The sequence below is a fragment of the Alternaria conjuncta genome (genome assembly GCF_024043145.1).
Source record: "Alternaria conjuncta strain BMP 0040 chromosome Unknown scaffold_8, whole genome shotgun sequence".
In the NCBI taxonomy this organism is placed as follows: Eukaryota; Fungi; Ascomycota; class Dothideomycetes; order Pleosporales; family Pleosporaceae; genus Alternaria; species Alternaria conjuncta.
In genome coordinates, this window is record NW_026250097.1 from 1,739,787 (window position 1) to 1,758,294 (window position 18,508).

Consider the following 18,508-nt stretch of genomic DNA (forward strand, 5'->3'; position numbering starts at 1 on the left):
GATACAATGAAGAGAGGGAGATCTAAGAATACTTCGCAAGAAGGAAGCATGTTGAGTGCTTCCACATTCTCCATGATCACTTTGCATGAGCCATGCGATGGCTTGATATAGTTCGGGACGTGGAATCATCATTGCCCCGCTCTACTGATTTGTGGCTTCAGGGCTGCCCGATCTAAAGAAGGCGAGCTCACGTATCGTCCGCCAAGTTGAGCTTGTGCAAATGAGTCTTGACCTTATTGGCTACGCATTCTCAGCCTTGCTGTCCGTCCAATTAGAGTGTGTGCATGCGGGGCAGCATGAACAGAAAGCTCGAGCCGCCTACGCGGCAGGCGCCTGTTAGCTTCATGGGGCTATGGAAGAGTGGCAGGGGGCGGCGATAGATGCAGCTTTAGACCGGGGTATGTGCAAGTGAACCAGACAGCGCGGCTTTACCTTGAGCCACGGCGATCTGATTGGCTTCGACTACGTCTCACCGGCCTGCGGGCATGTCAGATCGGCTTGTGTGTAATGCGCCTCAATTCAGATATTTGAACCAAGTAGTCCTGAAGGCGTGGGCGTAGTAGTAGTATATCAACTTTTGAGTGCCGTGCCAAAGGTCTCGACAGAAGAAGAGTCAAACTCTCCATCGAAGACTTCAGTATTAATTGTACTCGATTGCCCTGCCGTTTCCAATTATGTATACTGCTAATCCATGTGTTAGCCAATCAGTACCACAGCGCATCACAATGTCCCATCCCATCGCTCCCGCAGCCGAGCAGGCTAACTTGGGCTCTTTACTACCTACCCACCTCCTACCACAAGCACAACGCGCCCACACTCTACCTTCTACCTTCAGCCTCTACTATCTCCAAAATCAGCCGATACCCTCGACCACCGATAATGCTATGATTGCACGGCATGAGAAGAAGGCGACTTGGCTTGTCCACGTCAAGGAGTATGCTACAGTGATTGGGGTCGCCCTCACTCTCATCGGAGTTATTGTCGCCATCATTACTGTTTTTGTTAAGTGATGTGACTGGAGCGGATACTGTTGGAAGAGTGGATAGCTTAGAATCGCTGTGAAGATAGACCAGAGAGATAAGGATAGCCAATGAAAGTTTTGCGAGACATTTTCGACAGTATTGACGGAGATGGTGCAAACGTACGTTTGGCTCTCGCCTTTGGGAGCTAGGAACCAGGCTGCGACGCAGAAGATGACGGTGACGATGAGGTCGATGATGGGTGCTCACAGACTTTCGTCTTTCCGAGAAGTGAAGAAGTGAATGGCAAACTCATTGACCACATGCTATTTAGTCTCGCGATGTAATGCGCCGCGATGGTGGCGTCGAATAGCCTGTCTCACCAGCCTCAAGTTCTTCGTGCACTGCCTCATTTACTTCCAAAACGCTTATTGCTTTTCCAAAACGCTTATTGCTTACGCTTACTGCTTTCAGAATGCCCAGTAAACGTGTCACCGACGTGATTGGGTATCCTGCCCATGTGCACCGTCTGCGCTGATCCCCACCAGGCTTGCTGGGATATGACAGGCAGGACGTACATACCTTTTTCGAACCCAAGGATGGATAGAGAGAAACAGCATCACACTTTCGAGCAACTTATAATTGACGGTATACTCCTTGAGAGATATCATCGCATTCCGCTTTCATCGCTACATCCAGTTTAGTCTTCAACATCCTATGGACTATGTCGGGTCGCTAACCCCCACCAGTCGACCATACCGTAGTATCCATCGCGTCGCAATGCCTTCTTCAACCACCAACGCAGTCCAGCGAGTCAACATGAACACCTTACTGCCTACGCATATCCAACCAAGACGCGCTCACACTCTACCTCTCTCATTCGAGCCCGAACCTACCAACACTCAACCGATACCACCAACAACCAACAACCTTGCGACCGCTCCTACTGTCCAAACGTGGTTTACATACTTCGTTGGAATCGCTACTGTCATCGGACTGGTTGTGGCTATTATCGCTGTTGTGCGTATGTGAAGACTCGGTAATATGATTTTTTTGGCAATGGCCAAGAAGAAACATACCTACGTTTGGCAATGCGTGAGTGGTGACTGGAGCTAGCGGAATTCCTCTTGATAGAGGCTAGTTTTGGACTAGCGTGTCTTGGCGGTTTTGGTAGAAGTGAACGTGATGAGGTTTTTCTTGCTATGAATCCAGGGTTTCTTGTCTGCCGTTTGATCTAGGGTACGGGAGTGCTTGATGATGGAAGGACGCGCATCGTATTGTTATGATAGACGAGAATCGGAAAATGAGGCAGGAATATCCGACGAGATTTTTGAGAGGAAGAAAAGAAAAGACTTCGAGTATATGCCGATTGTATGCCGAACGATCCACGAAATCTGTTGTTACATCTCTGTACCTCAATTAACGCCGACGCTGATGATAAATACCAATATCGATCCAGTCCAATCTCGCCTTGATAACCAACCTGCTGGGAGCAACCACACTCCCTCTTCCACCCTCCTCCCTCCATCCTCTTAACCAACTACTCCACGCCCTCAGCCCTCTTCCTATACCCCTCCCTCCTCTCCAAGCTCTCCGGCTCCTTACCAGCCGCCTCGATAATATCGACCTTCGGCTGTTCCTCCGTCATATCAATACGACCCGGCCTCCTAGGTCTCAACTGCGTCCTCTGCGTAATCGGGTAGAAGTACGCCGCCCGCTGCATCTTGCTATCGCGCAGCGGCTCATTCGCATGTTTCTCCGGGTCATGCAGCGCAAGCGCAACAACGTCGCCGTAGGTATCGCTGGGGTCACCAACTTGCTGGCTCGTCTCGTACGTACGCACGTTATCGTATTTGAAGCATTTGCGCGGCTGGCCTTCGTCGTCTTCGGCGATGTCGAAGTCGATGTCTGCTTCGTTGGTGGGGTCGTGCGTCGTGAAGTTGCGCTTGATGCCGCGGACCTTGTTCTTGTCGGAGGGAAGGAAGTATTCGAATTGCCAGCGGGGGATCGGGGGTGGGACGGTGGGGTCCAGGCGGTGGGCTTCGCGGTCTTCCATGTACTTTTCTTGGTCTTGGATTGTTTGGCCGGCGGGACGGAGGAGGGCGACGTCGAGACGCGGGTCGTAGGATGGGTCGAGCGGGTTGTTGATCGGGGGTGCGGTGAACTTGAAGACCATGTAGCCGCCGGTGTCGGGCATGGCGTCCCAGTCTGGAAGGAGTGGGTAGGAGTCCACGAGTGTTAGGTTGGGGTTCCGGGGGTTCTTGGGCTTGTTCCATGCTAGTCGCTCTTCGGGCGTCGATTCCGCTGCCCTGATGTTCTCGGCACCGTCCTGGCCGTTGTAGGCATCTGCTGGGTACGCGATGTTGAAGCTCTTGAGGATGTGTCGCGCGATGTTGGTAGGGTCGTCTAATGAGGTCTCTACCTGCTTTCGCTTCCTCCGCAGGCGCATCGTGTTGGACGAGTTACTGGACTCGAACTTGGAGCCGCCGGTTGTGCTTGAGGTGACATATTCTGTTCGTCGCAGGAAAGTCGCGCCAGAGGCATTGGTCTGCGTCTTGCCGAGCTGGTTCGGCGGTCGCATCAGCGCTCTGTCTGCTGTGCTGAGCGGTGGCGGGTGAGGCATCGCCTGGATAGCTGTTGGACGCGTCAGTCGCTGCGAGGGCTTTGCGCCACGGGTTCGCTCTTACCAGACTCGTCTCCATCGAATACCTTGGGGATACCCACCAAGTCGATGGGCATTCCCAACTCCGCATCAGCCTCAATATTCAGCGACTGCTCTCGCGCCAGTCTTGACGCAAAGCCCGCTGATGTGTATTGACCGCTCGAAAGACCAGTGTTGGGGATGTCCAGCAGCTTTGGCGGACAGGGTGGAGGAGGCAGCGCATTTGAGTATCGGATTTTTGCAATGTAGTCCTGGTGGACAACAGGGCGTCCGGAGCTCATGATGCCGTATTTTCGCGCGCCGTCGTCTTGGGGTGGTGGAGGTGATTGCGCGGTTTGGTGAGGTTAAAGAAAGTTGATGAGCTCGGAATGTAGACGCGCCAGTCCTCACCACGCCAAGACGGCGTTCCGCGCTATCACCAGGGGCCTTCACCGTTCACCCATCATACATTTTGCATGCTGCTGTTTCCAATGTACACAGCTTCGCGTCTCGAATCGGTGTACGCAACAAACAAGATTATCAGAAAGTGATGAAATAGGTTAACGTTCAACGTAACGACCGTGATGATGATATTAGGTAAATAATCTATGATGACCCAGCTCCTATTTACAACACCTCTCTGCCACCCATTATCCAGGGTCCATACTGTCATACTGTCTATTACCGCGACCAATATGCATGGCTGCAGTTTCCTATACCCAAAACGCCATGTCTCATACCAGCTCCGCATCGAAGCGTGTGGGCAGTTATCAGCCGGAAGAGGTTCTACCATCTCCCAACCATCAAGCGTGCGGCTAAAACCGACAAACACTCGTCAAAGATTGTAAACATGCGAGCAAAGATCGCTCAGTTGGCCTTCTTGAGCTTGGCAGCGGCCATCTTGCGCTCACGGCGCTTCTTGGAGGCCTCAGCACCAGCCTCGGTGTCGAAGAGCAGGTCCCACCACCTGAAGCTGCTAGCGTAATTGCCAATGAACTTCTCGTGGTGAACATCGTGGTGCTCAGCGCCGGCCCAGAAAGGCAGGAAGTGGTGCAGACTCCATGGGAACTCGTAGCCGCTGTGCGCGTCGATGGCCTGAAACACACGGAGGCAAATCCACGCGTACATGGTCAGGATGTGGAGGTCCTTGGTGATGGCGCAGAAGACGATTGGGACTCCGACAGTACCGAAGCCCAAGATCATGACTTCAATGGGCGAGGCGTACTCGGCGGCCAGACCGAAGGGAGCAGAGTATTGGTGGTGGATCTTGTGGATGTTCTTGTAGAGGAAGGAGCTGGCGTGCATGGCGCGGTGCATCCAGTAGTGCCATGCGTCCTCGAAGACGAAGAAGATGGCAATCTGGTACGCCATCTTGTAGATGCTGGGGAAGGGAACGGAGGTCTGGAGACCGAAGTACTGGCACATGGGGTGGAACATCCAGATCTGGGGAAGCTCGACGGTGAAGTGGGACAGGAGGACGAGGGCGGCGCATTGTGTTTGTTCCCAAGTAGTGGGGATTTTTTGCTGCGGCAAGTTAGCTATCGTTGCATGGAGCTGTGCAATCGCAGAGACGTACGTGTTGGAGCTTGTATCGGTTGAAGAAGGGTATGCAGTCGATGATGATCCAGGGAAGCGCGCGTCCAAAGTAGAAGAGCTCGTGGAAGACGAAGGACATGATTCCTGTCGCCAAGACATCGTTGCCCATCCATTGGTACCAGGCCATCCACATCTTCTCGAGGTAGTTGAGCTGCACATTGTACTTGGAGATCTCCTCAAAGGAGCCCCAGTAGGTGTCCTGCGCCATAGGCGTCAGGAGGGAGGTTGCGTTGTTCCTGTCATCAGTTAGTATTTAGGGTATGCGACTTCGGGGTACTTCGGGATCGGGCGTACATTGTGGCTGCTCTCAATGTCCAACAATTAAAACAAAGAGCGGGTGCAGTGTGCAGATGTAGAGCGAAGGAACGACTGCAAGTTGCAGAGTGGTGAAGGAGCGATTGGCGGAGGTGCTGCAGTGAAGAAGAGCAGATGCAGCAGCAAAGGAGGCGGATTAAATTGGAGATTGGCGGCCCTGATCGACGTTCGTACCACTTTTGCCACCCAAGGTTCACTCAGTTCCGAGCGGCCAACGCGTGGGCGCAAATGCACTAGTGCCTGCCCAGAAGACGCGCCAGGCCAATTACCCTTCGCCCCTGGCCTTCACCGCCTGCTGAGCTTTCTGTTCGGCAGCAGCAAGAGTGTCCCCGGCTTCCACATCACACCAGCGCCGCCCTGCAAGGCGACTGTGGATCGTGTCACGGTGAGCCCACCACAGGCTGATAAAGTCGCTCGCCCTAGGTAGGCTTCTAGAATTGCGGCATGACTGGACGGCATCGGCAGTGCTAATCGCGAGAGCATGACGCGGTCGGCCCGACGAATCACATCACCACGAGTACGGCGATGTACTAAGCCCCGTCCACGTTGTCACTCGACATCTGACATCGGCATGTAGTTGTGGTCATGAGGTAATTCAGTGTAGCTATTTATTTAGTTATACTCAGCACCACCCACACCTGTCCAACACCTTTTCGAAGCCATATCTCTCCAGACAAGGAATCCCTTAACAATCATCGGCCCTACCATCATGGGATCACTACAAGTTTCGCAAAGCGTCCATTCCAATACTGTTGTTTCATCTCCGACAGAGTCTTGAATTTGGTCTCACGCAGTCGCGTAAAAGCGCGGATTTCGCGAAGAACCGTTTTCCAGCTACCAGACGTGAGATGGATGCTAGTCAAGAAAACATCCCGCGTCGTAGAATTGACACTGCGGAGAAACGGTATGAGCTGTTCGCTGGTGACCGCGTATCCAATGAGTTCGAGCCGGATCAGGTGAGGAAAGCGAGACTTGGCGAGGAGAGAGAAGGTTTGGTAATCGACTGCGCAGCTGGAGTCTGTTTTGCAGCCGATGAGCCGGAGCTCGGTGATGTTCCAACATATTGGGCGTGAGTTGAGACGATCATACTTCGGATCGAGTCTCATTGTAGAAGGCGCCCTGATGTTGTCCACCGGATGCGCATGGTCAACATCTACAAAGTTGAGTTTCTGAAAGCTTGGGTGATCCAGGTATGGCCATACTCCAGGTAGAGACAATCGTTCAGTCCCGATGAGGTTGCGCATATTCAGGTGAATAATTTCCTTGTCGAAGCCAGTATCCGACAATATCAGGTGCAGCAAGCGCATGTGTCCAGCGGAAATGTAGGTTCCAATTTCGCGGTTGTAGATACGTTGGAACAGACAACGAGCAAGATTAGTATGGGCGTAGTCGAACCCTATACTCATGATGAAAGGTTCTGAACGCGGCAACGGCTTATGAGCGCTACTTCTCGACCCGAAATGTATCTCCTCAAGTCCTTCCATAGTTTTGAATGAGGAGAAGATCTTATCGAGAAGAACCGGGGCGTAGTTGGCCCAGAACAACTGCCGTACAGGTGTAATCTGAACTTCGTTAGCACATAGTGAATTCAAACAAGGCGACTAACGGGAAGAGCGCACTCTCCCAGATCCGAGCCCGTCCTAGATGTACGACGTACCTTGTTCTGGATTTCCCGAAATTTGGCTGACTCCACGGTATAGCCGAGCCAGTGGTATTTGTCTCGATCTCCTTTTTTGTATTCCCTTATGGCGTCCACTCCAGGGTCGATAAACTCAACGCATTGAATGCAGTCTCGCCAGTGAATTACCGACACGATCTCAACAAGCGCTGTCAAGCCGTCTTTTGTCATCAGCACTCGAATGTGTCTGAGCCTGCGCCTCATACGTGGGCAAAGCAAATAGGCGGCGGCTGCGCGAAAGAAGCGACAGGTCCGACGTAACGCAAGTAGCTCGCGTACAGGCGAACCGGGTATGAACTTCACGATGTTTGTGATGAGCTCCATGGGAAGGTTATCGAGTGCTGGTTTAGGCGGAGGTGCAAGTACGCATGGCATCGCAGCACAGGCATCGGCCACGCCGTCGCCTGCAGTCATTGTTGTAGGTACCGAAGTCATGAGAGCACACATCGTGGTGTCGTTGAGGTGTTGGAGTGGCTCGGGAGAGCGAATTGCCTAGTTCAGAACTTGGTGTAAGGCTATTCCCGACAGTGAATGAACAACCGTTGCCCTCACTTGGCCAAAGAGCTCCACGCACATGCGGTGGCGCTTTTCTCTCTGGAGAACTCGGTGGTCCGCCTCTTCCGCTCTTGAACAGGTTTGCGGGTCTATCAATGATCGACAGATCAGCTTGGAAGCACCTGCCGAACCTGAGATCCATCCCAAATGGTCGAGCCCCATGTTGACGTACTCATAGGCTCAATAGGCGGAAGTGCGCCCCGCGGTGACCTAAATTCCCGGCTACACCTGCTAAATGTTGGACTAGGCGATGGGATGATCGGCGTCCTGAACATGGCAGGAGTCCACTCTGGTGTGCCGTCTCCGACCAAGCGCCTTCCGGGACCTGGGCTGGGCTGCTCTCTGCTCCTTATCTTGACCATCGCTCTACGGAAGAGTGGTCGCAGAAATGGTACGGAGGCTGAGATGAGGCCGACGTGCTGTTCCACTTGACTCCACATCAAAAGATCTGCTGTAGTCAGCCCTTGCTGCACATAGTCGTGCACCCAGAAAATCGTAGTGTAAAGCCGAAGGGCGGAAGCTATTACGGCCATGATACCGACGGAAAAGATAGCTATCAGCTCAAGACGGCGTCTAAGCGGCATTGTCGAAAGATTCCAAAAGAACAATATCGGTAACGTCCAGATGATCACATCCGTGACGAGGTTATAGATGGCATTGAAGATCCAGAATGGATTTGGGTTGTAACAATGAGCGTCGAAGATGTGTAGGACCCATGCTCGATACCAAACATCCCATGCGAACGCGTCGGTGATCGGAATGCACATGAGAATGGAGGCGATGATCATGGATACTCCGCCAGAGACTGTGATGGCAAGGAGTACACGGACAACGTATTGGAAGCGTTTGTTCGATGCGGCGATAGAATTGTAAACTAAGTCGATCCTGTTAGCCGAGTAGATCCTTCAGAAATGAGCGTTCCGAGGAAGAATGAAAGCACATGGGCGAACGGATAGCCGTTCGACGCGCAATGGCCGCCACTTGTGTAGTACTCGAAGCTCTCCGCGTTCATCCCTGGGATTGTGTGGCATAGAACGTACATAGCAATATCGACGTCTTGATGAGACAAAGATTGAGGATGAAGTTGACTCGGTATAGCCATATCGACAGTAGCGAGCCGGTGATTACGGGTCTCCCGGTTTCTGGCTTGTTTTTCTATGCTATGTTAGACCACAGTCATTCAACAGCTGGTAGCTACTTACATCAACCTGGCTATAATCGAGGAAATGGATCATGAAGCAATGTACCACCACTGATGGCCTAGATGTAGGAACGAATGAGTCAGTTCAGCTTCTCTGGGTTCCGCGGAGACGTCCATACCAAGTTGCGATCTGTTTCTGGTTAGCAATAGCAGCACAGGGAGCGAGTATACACTCACAAGGGCCAGAAGCATGACCCAGTCGGACGACGTGAGCTTTCCAACATAGAAATATCGGGTGTAGAATCTGAACTGTCAACCAACGATGCGATCAGGGTTGCGAACGGCCGACGCACCTGAGAGCTACAACCACGGTCGACATGGAGGTAAGCACAAAAGCCAAGACGATAGAAAGTCGGCCATGAGGGGCCATCGAGAACGGTTCTGGAGCTTGACGATGAATCCGTTCACGCGAACGGAATGGAATGCTGACAGGAAAAAGGAACCGTGGAGGTGATACTCATGATGATGTGTAGGGGTGCCGCAGCCACTGACTATCAAACATCAACGGCAATATCCACAATGCCAATCGCGCGAAAGACGGCGTTCTCTAACGCAATCATGCATCGGCGGGAGGCCCACATCAGGATCCGAGTCAGGTTCAGACTGTCCAGATTTGGGCGGGTGATGAGTCGCGTCGCCCAGGCTGACCAAACGGTGTGGCGGGGAAGTGCCGGCAGACAATGTTAGACCAAGGGTTATGCAACACCAACCGATGTGAGCAGTGCTGCATAGCTGTCAAATTGTCCCTGCTTCCCCGCACCGTACCACGCGACATTCATCTCAGCAGCAGTTTACGCGCCAGGTGTTTGGCAGGGTACGGATAAATCTGCAAAGTGAAGCTTGGGCCGTCGCCGCCTCAGACAACCCGCCAACTCAATTGATCCTGCCTCAACTGGCCCCAACATGATAGCAGCCCATATATTGATCTCAGCTCTTTTGATGTTCTGTGCACTCTTACCGCTTTTATATCGATTTGTCCCCTGCCATGAATTGACATAATTCGACCGATGTGTAGATGGCGAGTTTGTACTCAGCGCGTTACATTGTATATGTTGCTAGACGTGCCATGTTCGTGACTTGGGGTTGAAACGGGTGTCCACTGTATATTTACCGGCTACTTCGGTAGTCTGAAGAAGCCGCAGGCCTTAGCGACCTACCGCGGGCTTCAGCGATTGCCATGTGAGACCGAGCCCATGGAGACTTTCATGTGTGAGGAGGAGAGAAAATACCAAGGAAACCGTTCACCGTGTCATCAGGGATCAATCAGAGTCAGCTTGGAATGTTGAGGCCCGGGGTTTGGGCGCAGAATCCAGCGTGCGCAGGCGAAATAAGAGTGGCTTTCTTCGATAAGACACCGGTGCCATGACTTGCATAGGGCTGAAAGCCGTCCGCATGAACGTGAATCGTGAAAGGTCCGAATGTGATATATATATGGAAGGAGATCGCGAGTAATACCGCAAGGAGAAAGTTTAGAACCTGAATCTGCTGCGAATGCGTTCTGGAAGCAAGGCGTTACGATGAGATGGTGTTGAGCGAGTCAGCTGGATCGTGGGCGGTTAGGTGGAGATTGACAGGATCGATCTTGCCGTCTCTTGGGCTGTGGCTTCCATCTCCGCTGTGATGGAATAGTAATCCGGAAAACCGGGCGACCAGAGCACCGTTACCGAAACTGTGATAGGAGGCATAGAAGGATCAGTTCACAATCTTGAGGGGGACAGGATGATGTTATGAAAACTGCTCGTGGTGAGTGGCATGAAGCGAAAGGATGAAGACTAGCCCAGTGACGTCGATAACTACTAGGTCGACGCCACTAGTGATAATGGAGAACGTTCCTGAAGCGATCAAATGAATTTGTCGGTTGTAGTACCACAGGCTCCAGAGAAGGTGTTCTTGAGGTGCGTTGTCAGATGGGTTGTGAGGTTGCTAGAGTAGGCGTGACGCGGTACCGCGGAAGCTGCCCGCGAACTAGCGCGTTTAGTGATATCATCGCCTCGAGTGAAAGTGCAGCTGTCAACCACGGTCGCGCCTGCCGCCTACGACGTTTTCACCTCGACGCTGTTTGTCACAGCTCATGCGCGAACTGTCTGACCCGTGATGGATTACTCACGTCTCTAGCGCTGGTTTTTCCCGCTTCACGTTCCTCGACTTGCCGCTGTTGCCTTCGGCGCAACTTCTCACGAATTCTTCTACCCACGAGTAATCCGACGCACACCACGCACGGCGGTTCAAATCCCGCTCGAGACTCACGGTGCCAATAGAACCGCTTTCGAAGCCCTCTTAGACTGCGACAACTGCCGTCATGTCGTCGCCCTCCGAGAACGCTGCGCTCGCCACCGCGCCTGAGATCACCGTCACCAATCCAGACAACTCCATTGATGCGACTATGCATGATGGAGAGGAATCAGCAGAGGAAATACCGTCAGATGCCGACGAGGAGGCACGGCTAAAGATGCTCACGACTGGCACACGAGCGCAGGATGACTTGGAACGCGATATTGGCAGGCAGGCGGACCAGATGATGACCGAGCAGGCGGATGCGCGCGACAAGAAGCGCATAGAGAAGCTCGAGGGTGAAGCAAAGCGGGCGGAAGCTGCTATACAAAAGCTCAAGAACCGTCTGGCTCTACCAGCTCTGGACACGCAGAAGGCCAAGCTCCGCGGCGAGATCGCAGCGTATCGGGACAAAATCGATGGCCTAGACCAGGAGATGGATGGTATACAACAGCGTATCAATGATCGTCACAAGGCACCTGGGGTGGAAGATGCAGCAGAGGAAGGCTCCAAGGGCCCTTTACCCAACGAGAGCCGGCGAGAGTGGCTCATCCGCACAGGCAAGATCACGCCTTTCTCCAAGCTGGCGCAGGACCAGCCAGACTCAGGGACGCTGGGTGAGGTCATGTTAGATGCTGAGGCGGAGGATATGGTAACCGAAACTGCGAAAGAGCCAGTATCACATCGCAACCTCATGAAGCCTGGCTTCCAAGATGTCGAATCCAGTTCAGAGGCCCCGAGCCCAAAGCCTACAGCCCGGTCGAAGAAGCGGCGGAAGGTCACTCCTGCTAGCGATACTGTAGGGTCGCGCGAATCGAGTGCGGCCCCGGGCTTTACCGATCCTGATTCAGACGATGCTTTTGAGCCTGGTATGTCGGACCGCCAGCTTGCGACCCTGGATGAGTCGGACGAGCTTCCAGATGACCTGGACGAAGACGACTCATACGCAGAAGAGGCTACTGGTCGCAAGCGCAAAGCTAAGGGCAAGAAAACAAAGAAGTCAAAGGCTGCTCCTGCACAAGAAGCTGTCGTCGAAGATCTAGCGGGTGTTGACGATGGCAACGAGCGATTGTATCGGAAACGTATAGAGACTTGGTCCAAGAGCCGCGCAGCTGCTAGGAGAAAGGCCAAGGCCAATGGTGGTGAGGCAACCGCCGACGAGGAGGAGGATGAAGAAGAGTGCTACCAGCCTCATCCTACTGAAGCTGACACTGAATTCGATGGCGGATTCCGCATCCCTGGAGACATCTATCCGGCATTGTTCGATTATCAAAAGACCGGTGTGCAGTGGCTTTGGGAGCTGTACTCGCAGAATGTTGGTGGCATCATTGGCGATGAGATGGGTTTGGGCAAAACCATTCAAGCTATCGGCTTCGTTGCCGGCCTTCATTACTCCAAGAAACTCACCAAGCCTGTCATCGTAGTTTGTCCCGCGACGGTCATGAAGCAATGGGTCAACGAGTTTCACCGCTGGTGGCCTGCGCTACGAGTTTCCATCCTACACACTTCTGGTAGCGGGATGTTGGACACTCATCGAGAAGATCGTATGGAGCGGGAACTTGAGCTTCGGAACTACGGCGACTACGACAATACTTTGACTGGCGCTGGAAAGGCTGCTAAGAAGATCCTCGAGAAGGTCAAGCGAGACGGCCATGTCCTCGTCACCACATATTCAGGATTACAGACCTACTCTGAGTTCTTGATTCCTACTGACTGGGAATGCGCCATCCTAGACGAGGGCCACAAGATTAGGAACCCGAACACTGCTATCACGATCCACTGCAAGGAGTTGCGGACGCCCAATCGTATCATCCTCTCTGGCACGCCTATGCAGAACAATCTAACAGAGCTTTGGTCGCTCTTTGACTTTGTATTCCCGATGCGCTTAGGCACACTGGTGAACTTCCGCAACCAGTTCGAATTTCCGATCAAGCGTGGTGGCTACGCGAATGCTTCGAACTTGGAGTTTGAGACAGCGGTACAGTGTGCGGAGACCCTCAAGGACGCGATCAGCCCCTACCTACTGCAGCGATTCAAGGTCGATGTCGCAACCGATTTGCCACAGAAGAAGGAGCAGGTACTCTTCTGTAAGCTCACGCGCCAGCAGCGACAAGCATATGAGGGTTTCCTGGCGTCGGAAGACATGAAGTCAATTGCGAGCGGCAAGCGCCAGATGCTGTACGGTGTCGACTTCTTGCGCAAAATTTGCAATCATCCTGATCTGACGGAGCATAAGACCCTGTCAAAGAAGCTGGGATTTGACTATGGCAACCCCAATAAATCTGGTAAGATGCAGGTTGTCAAGGAGTTGCTGTCGTTGTGGAAGAAGGGCGGACACAAGACCCTTCTCTTCGCTCAGCATCGTATCATGTTGGACATCCTGCAGAAGTTCGTCAGTCAGTTACCCGACATCAACTGGCGTCGCATGGACGGCGAGACGCCGATCAAGGACCGCCAGAACCTTGTTGACGAGTTCAACAACGACCCGAATCTCCACGTCTTCCTCCTCACAACGAAGGTCGGTGGTCTTGGCGTGAACCTCACAGGTGCCAATCGCGTCATCATCTACGACCCGGACTGGAATCCTTCGACCGACATACAGGCGCGAGAGCGTTCATGGCGTCTTGGACAAAAGCGAGAGGTTGAAATATACCGGCTGATGTCTGCAGGCACCATTGAAGAGAAGATCTACCATCGTCAGATTTTCAAGCAGTTCTTGACGAACAAGGTGTTGAAAGATCCTAAGCAGCGACAGTCATTCCAGATGAGCGATCTGCATGATTTGTTCACGCTCGGTGTTGAGAATGTTGAGGGTGAAACCGAGACAGGCAACCTATTCCGTGGTTCAGAAGTCAAGTTCGAAGAGGATGGTAAGACTGCAGAGGCATCGGCAGATGCTACAGGAGCTCAAGACCTCGCCGCAGTGAAAGGCATCTCGCGATCCGAAGCCTTCCAAGCCCCCGTCTCCGACGGTGAGGATGCTGCTGCTACCACTAACGAAGACGGCACCGACAAACCCCCAACAGATTCCCGTCTGATGTCAACAATCTTCGCCAAAACAGGCGTCCACTCCGTCCTCGAACACGACGCAATCATGAACTCCACGGCCGGTGGCCGAAAACGCAAAGTTCAAGCCGACCCAGCCTACATCCAACGCGAAGCCAAGCGACAAGCCGCCGTAGCAGCCGAGCAACTCAAGAAGAGCATGCAAGAAGCGCGAAACGTGCCCGCCGGCACACCAACATGGACCGGCCAATTCGGCGAAGCAGGCCGTCCAGACGCACCCCGCGGTATGTCATCCGGTCGTGGCGGCAGAGGTGGACGAGGCGGAGGTCGCGACGGTGCCCCCTCATCAACATCCATCCTCAACAACCTTGCCACCCGACAAGGCCGTCCCACGCTCCTCAACCCTGGCACAACCCTCAACGCACCCACATCCGCCAGCTCATCCCGCGGCTCCACCCCCTCCGCGCCTACAACACCACAGACCTTCCGCGGCCGCCGCATGCTAGAAATGATCCGCGATTTTATGCTGACCCACGGCGGTGTGGTGCCCAGTCGTATGTTGGTTGATCATTTCGATCATTATTGCCGAGCGCAACCGGGGAGGAACGAGGAGTTTAAGGAGATGCTCAAGTTGATTGCTACGCTTGAGAAGAGTGGGAGTGCGCAGAGGGGGAGGTGGGTGCTTAAGGATGAGTGGAGGACGCCTGCTGCGGGAGCGGCGGGTAGGGGTGGTCGAGGGAGGTAGATAAGAGATGGAATTGAGGATATGGAGGAGATGGAGGAGGGGTTGATGGGTTGAATGGTGGTAGAGTCTGAGTTTAGCATGGCATTTTACGGCGTTTGATATAGGGAGATACCATTTGTAGTTTTCTGTTTTAGCGCCTTCTTGCCAAGTGCTGGCATATCATATCGTAGATGGAGAAGTGCGCATCTTTAATTTAGATAGATATATGATGTCAAAACACAATTTGAAGCATACACAGGCATGTCGAACGGGCGATCGAGGGGGAAAACGATCATATTGCGAACTAGGTTCTCATTCATCGAGAACAAAACTCCCCTCAGGCGACCTCGTCTCTTACATGATACGAGAACAGGCAAGTCCTGTGTGTGTTTATCGGAAATCCACATCGAACTAAGGAGATGAACTTTACATTTATGTTCCCCGATAAGACAGCGAGAAACGGTGTTATTTTGATGGGAAAGATTCCCTCGCTCTTTCGGCGGTGAGAGAAGATGTTTTGTGTTGTTTGAATTGTTTTGGATGGAATTGTTTTGGATGTGTTTCTGTAGTTTTTTTGTGATCGTGAACATCCGGCTCGAAACTCGGTGACACCTTGCTCAGCGGGCATGCTTCTTGACATGTTTCTGCAGATTGTCGAACCGCGTATAGGACTTCTGACAGCCTGCAACTTGGCACGGAAAGCGCTCTTGTGCTGCTGCTGCTTGGTGTGTTTTGATGTGGCGATGTAAGTCTGCTCGCAGATTGAACGCTTTTGAGCAGCCGTCAACGGTGCACGTGTGGCGTTTTCGGTGCTTGCGATTGATGTGATCACTTCGTGATTGATTAGACGGTGCCTTTATGATGCTGTGGTTGTACTTACTTTAGGTCGCAGTGCCGACTGAAAGTGGTTTCACAGAAGCTGCACGAGAGTTCGTGTGCCTCGTCTGTAGTGTTCTCTTCGGCGCGTGTTGACTGCCCCGGAGGCGGCGAGATTGACGATTGACTATGATGAAGGCTACTTCCTGAAGTAGTAGGCGTGTTCGAAAAAGACTGGTTCTCGGCCGTAGACGAATTGTTGTCGTCGATTAGATTCTGGATGGGTAGTTTGTCCCCAAAATTAGGACTGGGAATGAGATACGGAGCGTGTATAACTGGATTGATATTCAATTCAAAAACAAAAGGACTGAGAACAGGTTCCGCAAAATCACAACAAGCTTCAAAATGAGATACTTCTGAGAGAGCACAATGGACAAGAGGAGGATTTGGTGGTGGCTCAAAGCGGTGTGGAATCGAAACAAAAAAGACGGGCGAAGACTATGTGAGCCTTCGCCCGCAGTCGTGTGAACGAGGCCGAAGCCTGTGGGTGCGCCGCCTGAGCGCCTTACGGCGTGGTTGAAGAGGGGTGTGGAGCAAAGATTTGGGGGAGTATGGGTGTTGATTGTGGAACGGGTTTGCGGAGAAGGTCTCTCCGGTTGACAGTAGAACAATCACACACTGAACAACAGTCAAGCTTATATAACAGGCCATGTTTTGGAGGCATAGGACGGACGAGGCTGAGTCTTGGCCGTGGCGCTCACCGGCAGCATGCAGTGGGTTGCGGTCCGTCTTGTCACCGTTCTATGCCTCCACTTTCCATTGGACGAATGCTGCTGGAGGCGTAGAGTGGGGAGTGTCGAGGAAGTCAAAGATGTCTAGGAGCTTTTCACTGGCGTATCTCTGTGCTGAAGTGCTTAACATGTTTTATCATTTGTTTTCCCTCTTTCCACTCTAAATGACTGAAGATGCTAGTAAGAACTTCACTACATCCCCTTCACATCCATCCATCCATCCGTCCATATACACATCTCCACCGCGTATGTAGCTTCACTAGAACAATCCAAGTATTAAATGTCTTGTACTCTCGTGCCAAATGCAGAACACCAATGTTTCCAATAAAAGCCCATGTAACAACTCCAAAACACCAGATGCCTTCATGGCCCTCAAAGGATTGTGACGATGCTCCGTATATCACTCCCCACCAGAAGCGCCCGAATCTTTTTGTAAATGAGTGGCAAAATATGGACAGATGTGAAGGTCGGCGTAAAAAGAAAGTGTTTTGTGATATGCCGTAATCGTGAGCGGTGAAGCGTCGAGTTCTTGCGTTTTATCGGATTTGCGTTTTCGTAGATCTACGTGTACGTGTATCGAAGAGGCGCTTCATCTACCAGACACCAAACTGGTACGTGAAGTAAAGCATGGAGCCGATCGTCGTACCAGTAGTAAGCAACATAGCAGCAAGTGTCTTCTTCTCAGAGAGCGAAAGCGCGCCATTGCAGTTCGGGCACGTGTATCCATCCTTGAGCGAAATGTACTCCTGCGGCAGATACATGCCAAACGTGAATCCAGTAAACGCTCCCAGATATCCAGGTCTCGGCGCAGCGGTAGCACTAAGATCCGAGTCGTAGATGAGCAACTTGTAGTTCTCAGTCAAGAACGGTGCCTGGCCATCCGGTGTGTGCTTGGTGTCCCAGAGAACCTCTGTTTGCTTCGCGGATATGTTGACGGCGATGGTGTAGGTGGCTTGGTTGGCGGTGCAGGAGGCGAGGACGTCGATGGCCGAGGGGGTCACGGAGAGGGAGGTGTAGTTCCAGGCGAAGGTTACCCAGTCGCCGACTTTGTAGAATTGTGTGCCAGCGAGGGCGTTGGGGGTGACCATTGTGAGGCCACCGGCGGGGAGGCGGGCGTCGAAGCTGGTGGACTTTGAGCCCTTGCCGGTGGTCTTGGAGCCGCTGGGCTTTTGGGTGCCGCTGGCGGTTTCTTTTGCGGTGCCCGAGGACTTGTTGTCGTCATTGTTGTTATTGTCGTTGTTATCGTTGTTGCTGCCGCCTGTCTCGGTGGGTTTGTCCGCTGCGGATGTCTTCGCGGGCTGTGTGCTGGCGGGTGCGTCTGAAGCGTTGTCGTTGTTGTTATTGTTGTCTGAACCGTAGCATTAGCATCCAACCGATTCAATCTCGAAGATGCTCAAACGTACTGTTGTCCTGACGTCCCATGAGCACGTTCTTGACATCAGTCAAGCCGTGGATATTGTCGAATGCATGCTTGACGTTCATGGCATGCGTGACCGACGACATGGCCACCACGGCAGCGAGAAGCTGAGACGGCCTCATCTTGTCCGAATGATGCCTAAAACAAGTCTCGTTTGGTCCTTCGAAGCTCCAAAAACGTGTGTACCGGCTAAAACCTCGTTTCGCAAGCGGGAAGAGTTCCTCGTGGAATCTCAGGTATCGTACAACTCTCAGGCGTGACGGGACGGGAGAGAGAAGAAGAGCTCCGGAGGCGACGCGACACAAGTATTACGCGGAGAAACGACGAATGGATATTACAGTAATAACACCTCTCCGTCCGTATAAACGAGCGACTGGCGAAGGGTGAAGATAGGCGGCGGGTTCGAGGTAAGCGATAAAGCGATTGATGGTTTTTGTCTCAACGGCGGAAGTGAAAGGAGAGGTTTGATGGTCTCAGCTTCGACTTGTTAGCCCAGCCCAGCTCAGCAGCACCAGCCCAGCGGCGGGCGGCGGCGAAT

General features: G+C 52.8%; 4 protein-coding genes across 4 annotated transcripts; 1 reads left to right on the top strand and 3 right to left on the bottom strand.

The window, feature by feature from the left end:
• Positions 1-2,499: 2,499 nt before the first annotated feature.
• Positions 2,500-3,902, bottom strand: J4E85_006392 (uncharacterized protein; the record flags this gene model as incomplete). The annotated part of the gene is made up of 2 exons (XM_051470631.1): positions 2,500-3,593; positions 3,647-3,902. 2 exons carry the CDS (start codon positions 3,900-3,902, stop codon positions 2,500-2,502), a joined length of 1,350 nt encoding a protein of 449 aa, XP_051326119.1.
• Positions 3,903-4,467: 565 nt separating this feature from the next.
• Positions 4,468-5,404, bottom strand: J4E85_006393 (uncharacterized protein; the record flags this gene model as incomplete). Its single annotated transcript, XM_051470632.1, has 2 exons — positions 4,468-5,124; positions 5,177-5,404. 2 exons carry the CDS (start codon positions 5,402-5,404, stop codon positions 4,468-4,470), a joined length of 885 nt encoding a protein of 294 aa, XP_051326120.1.
• Positions 5,405-11,244: 5,840 nt separating this feature from the next.
• Positions 11,245-14,967, top strand: J4E85_006394 (uncharacterized protein; the record flags this gene model as incomplete). Its single annotated transcript, XM_051470633.1, has 1 exon — positions 11,245-14,967. One exon carries the CDS (start codon positions 11,245-11,247, stop codon positions 14,965-14,967), a length of 3,723 nt encoding a protein of 1,240 aa, XP_051326121.1.
• A 2,179-nt stretch (positions 14,968-17,146) lies between these two features.
• J4E85_006395 (uncharacterized protein) lies at positions 17,147-18,092 on the bottom strand (the record flags this gene model as incomplete). Its single annotated transcript, XM_051470634.1, has 2 exons — positions 17,147-17,901; positions 17,957-18,092. The coding sequence occupies 2 exons, from the start codon at positions 18,090-18,092 to the stop codon at positions 17,147-17,149; spliced, it is 891 nt and encodes a 296-aa protein (XP_051326122.1).
• Positions 18,093-18,508: the final 416 nt, after the last annotated feature.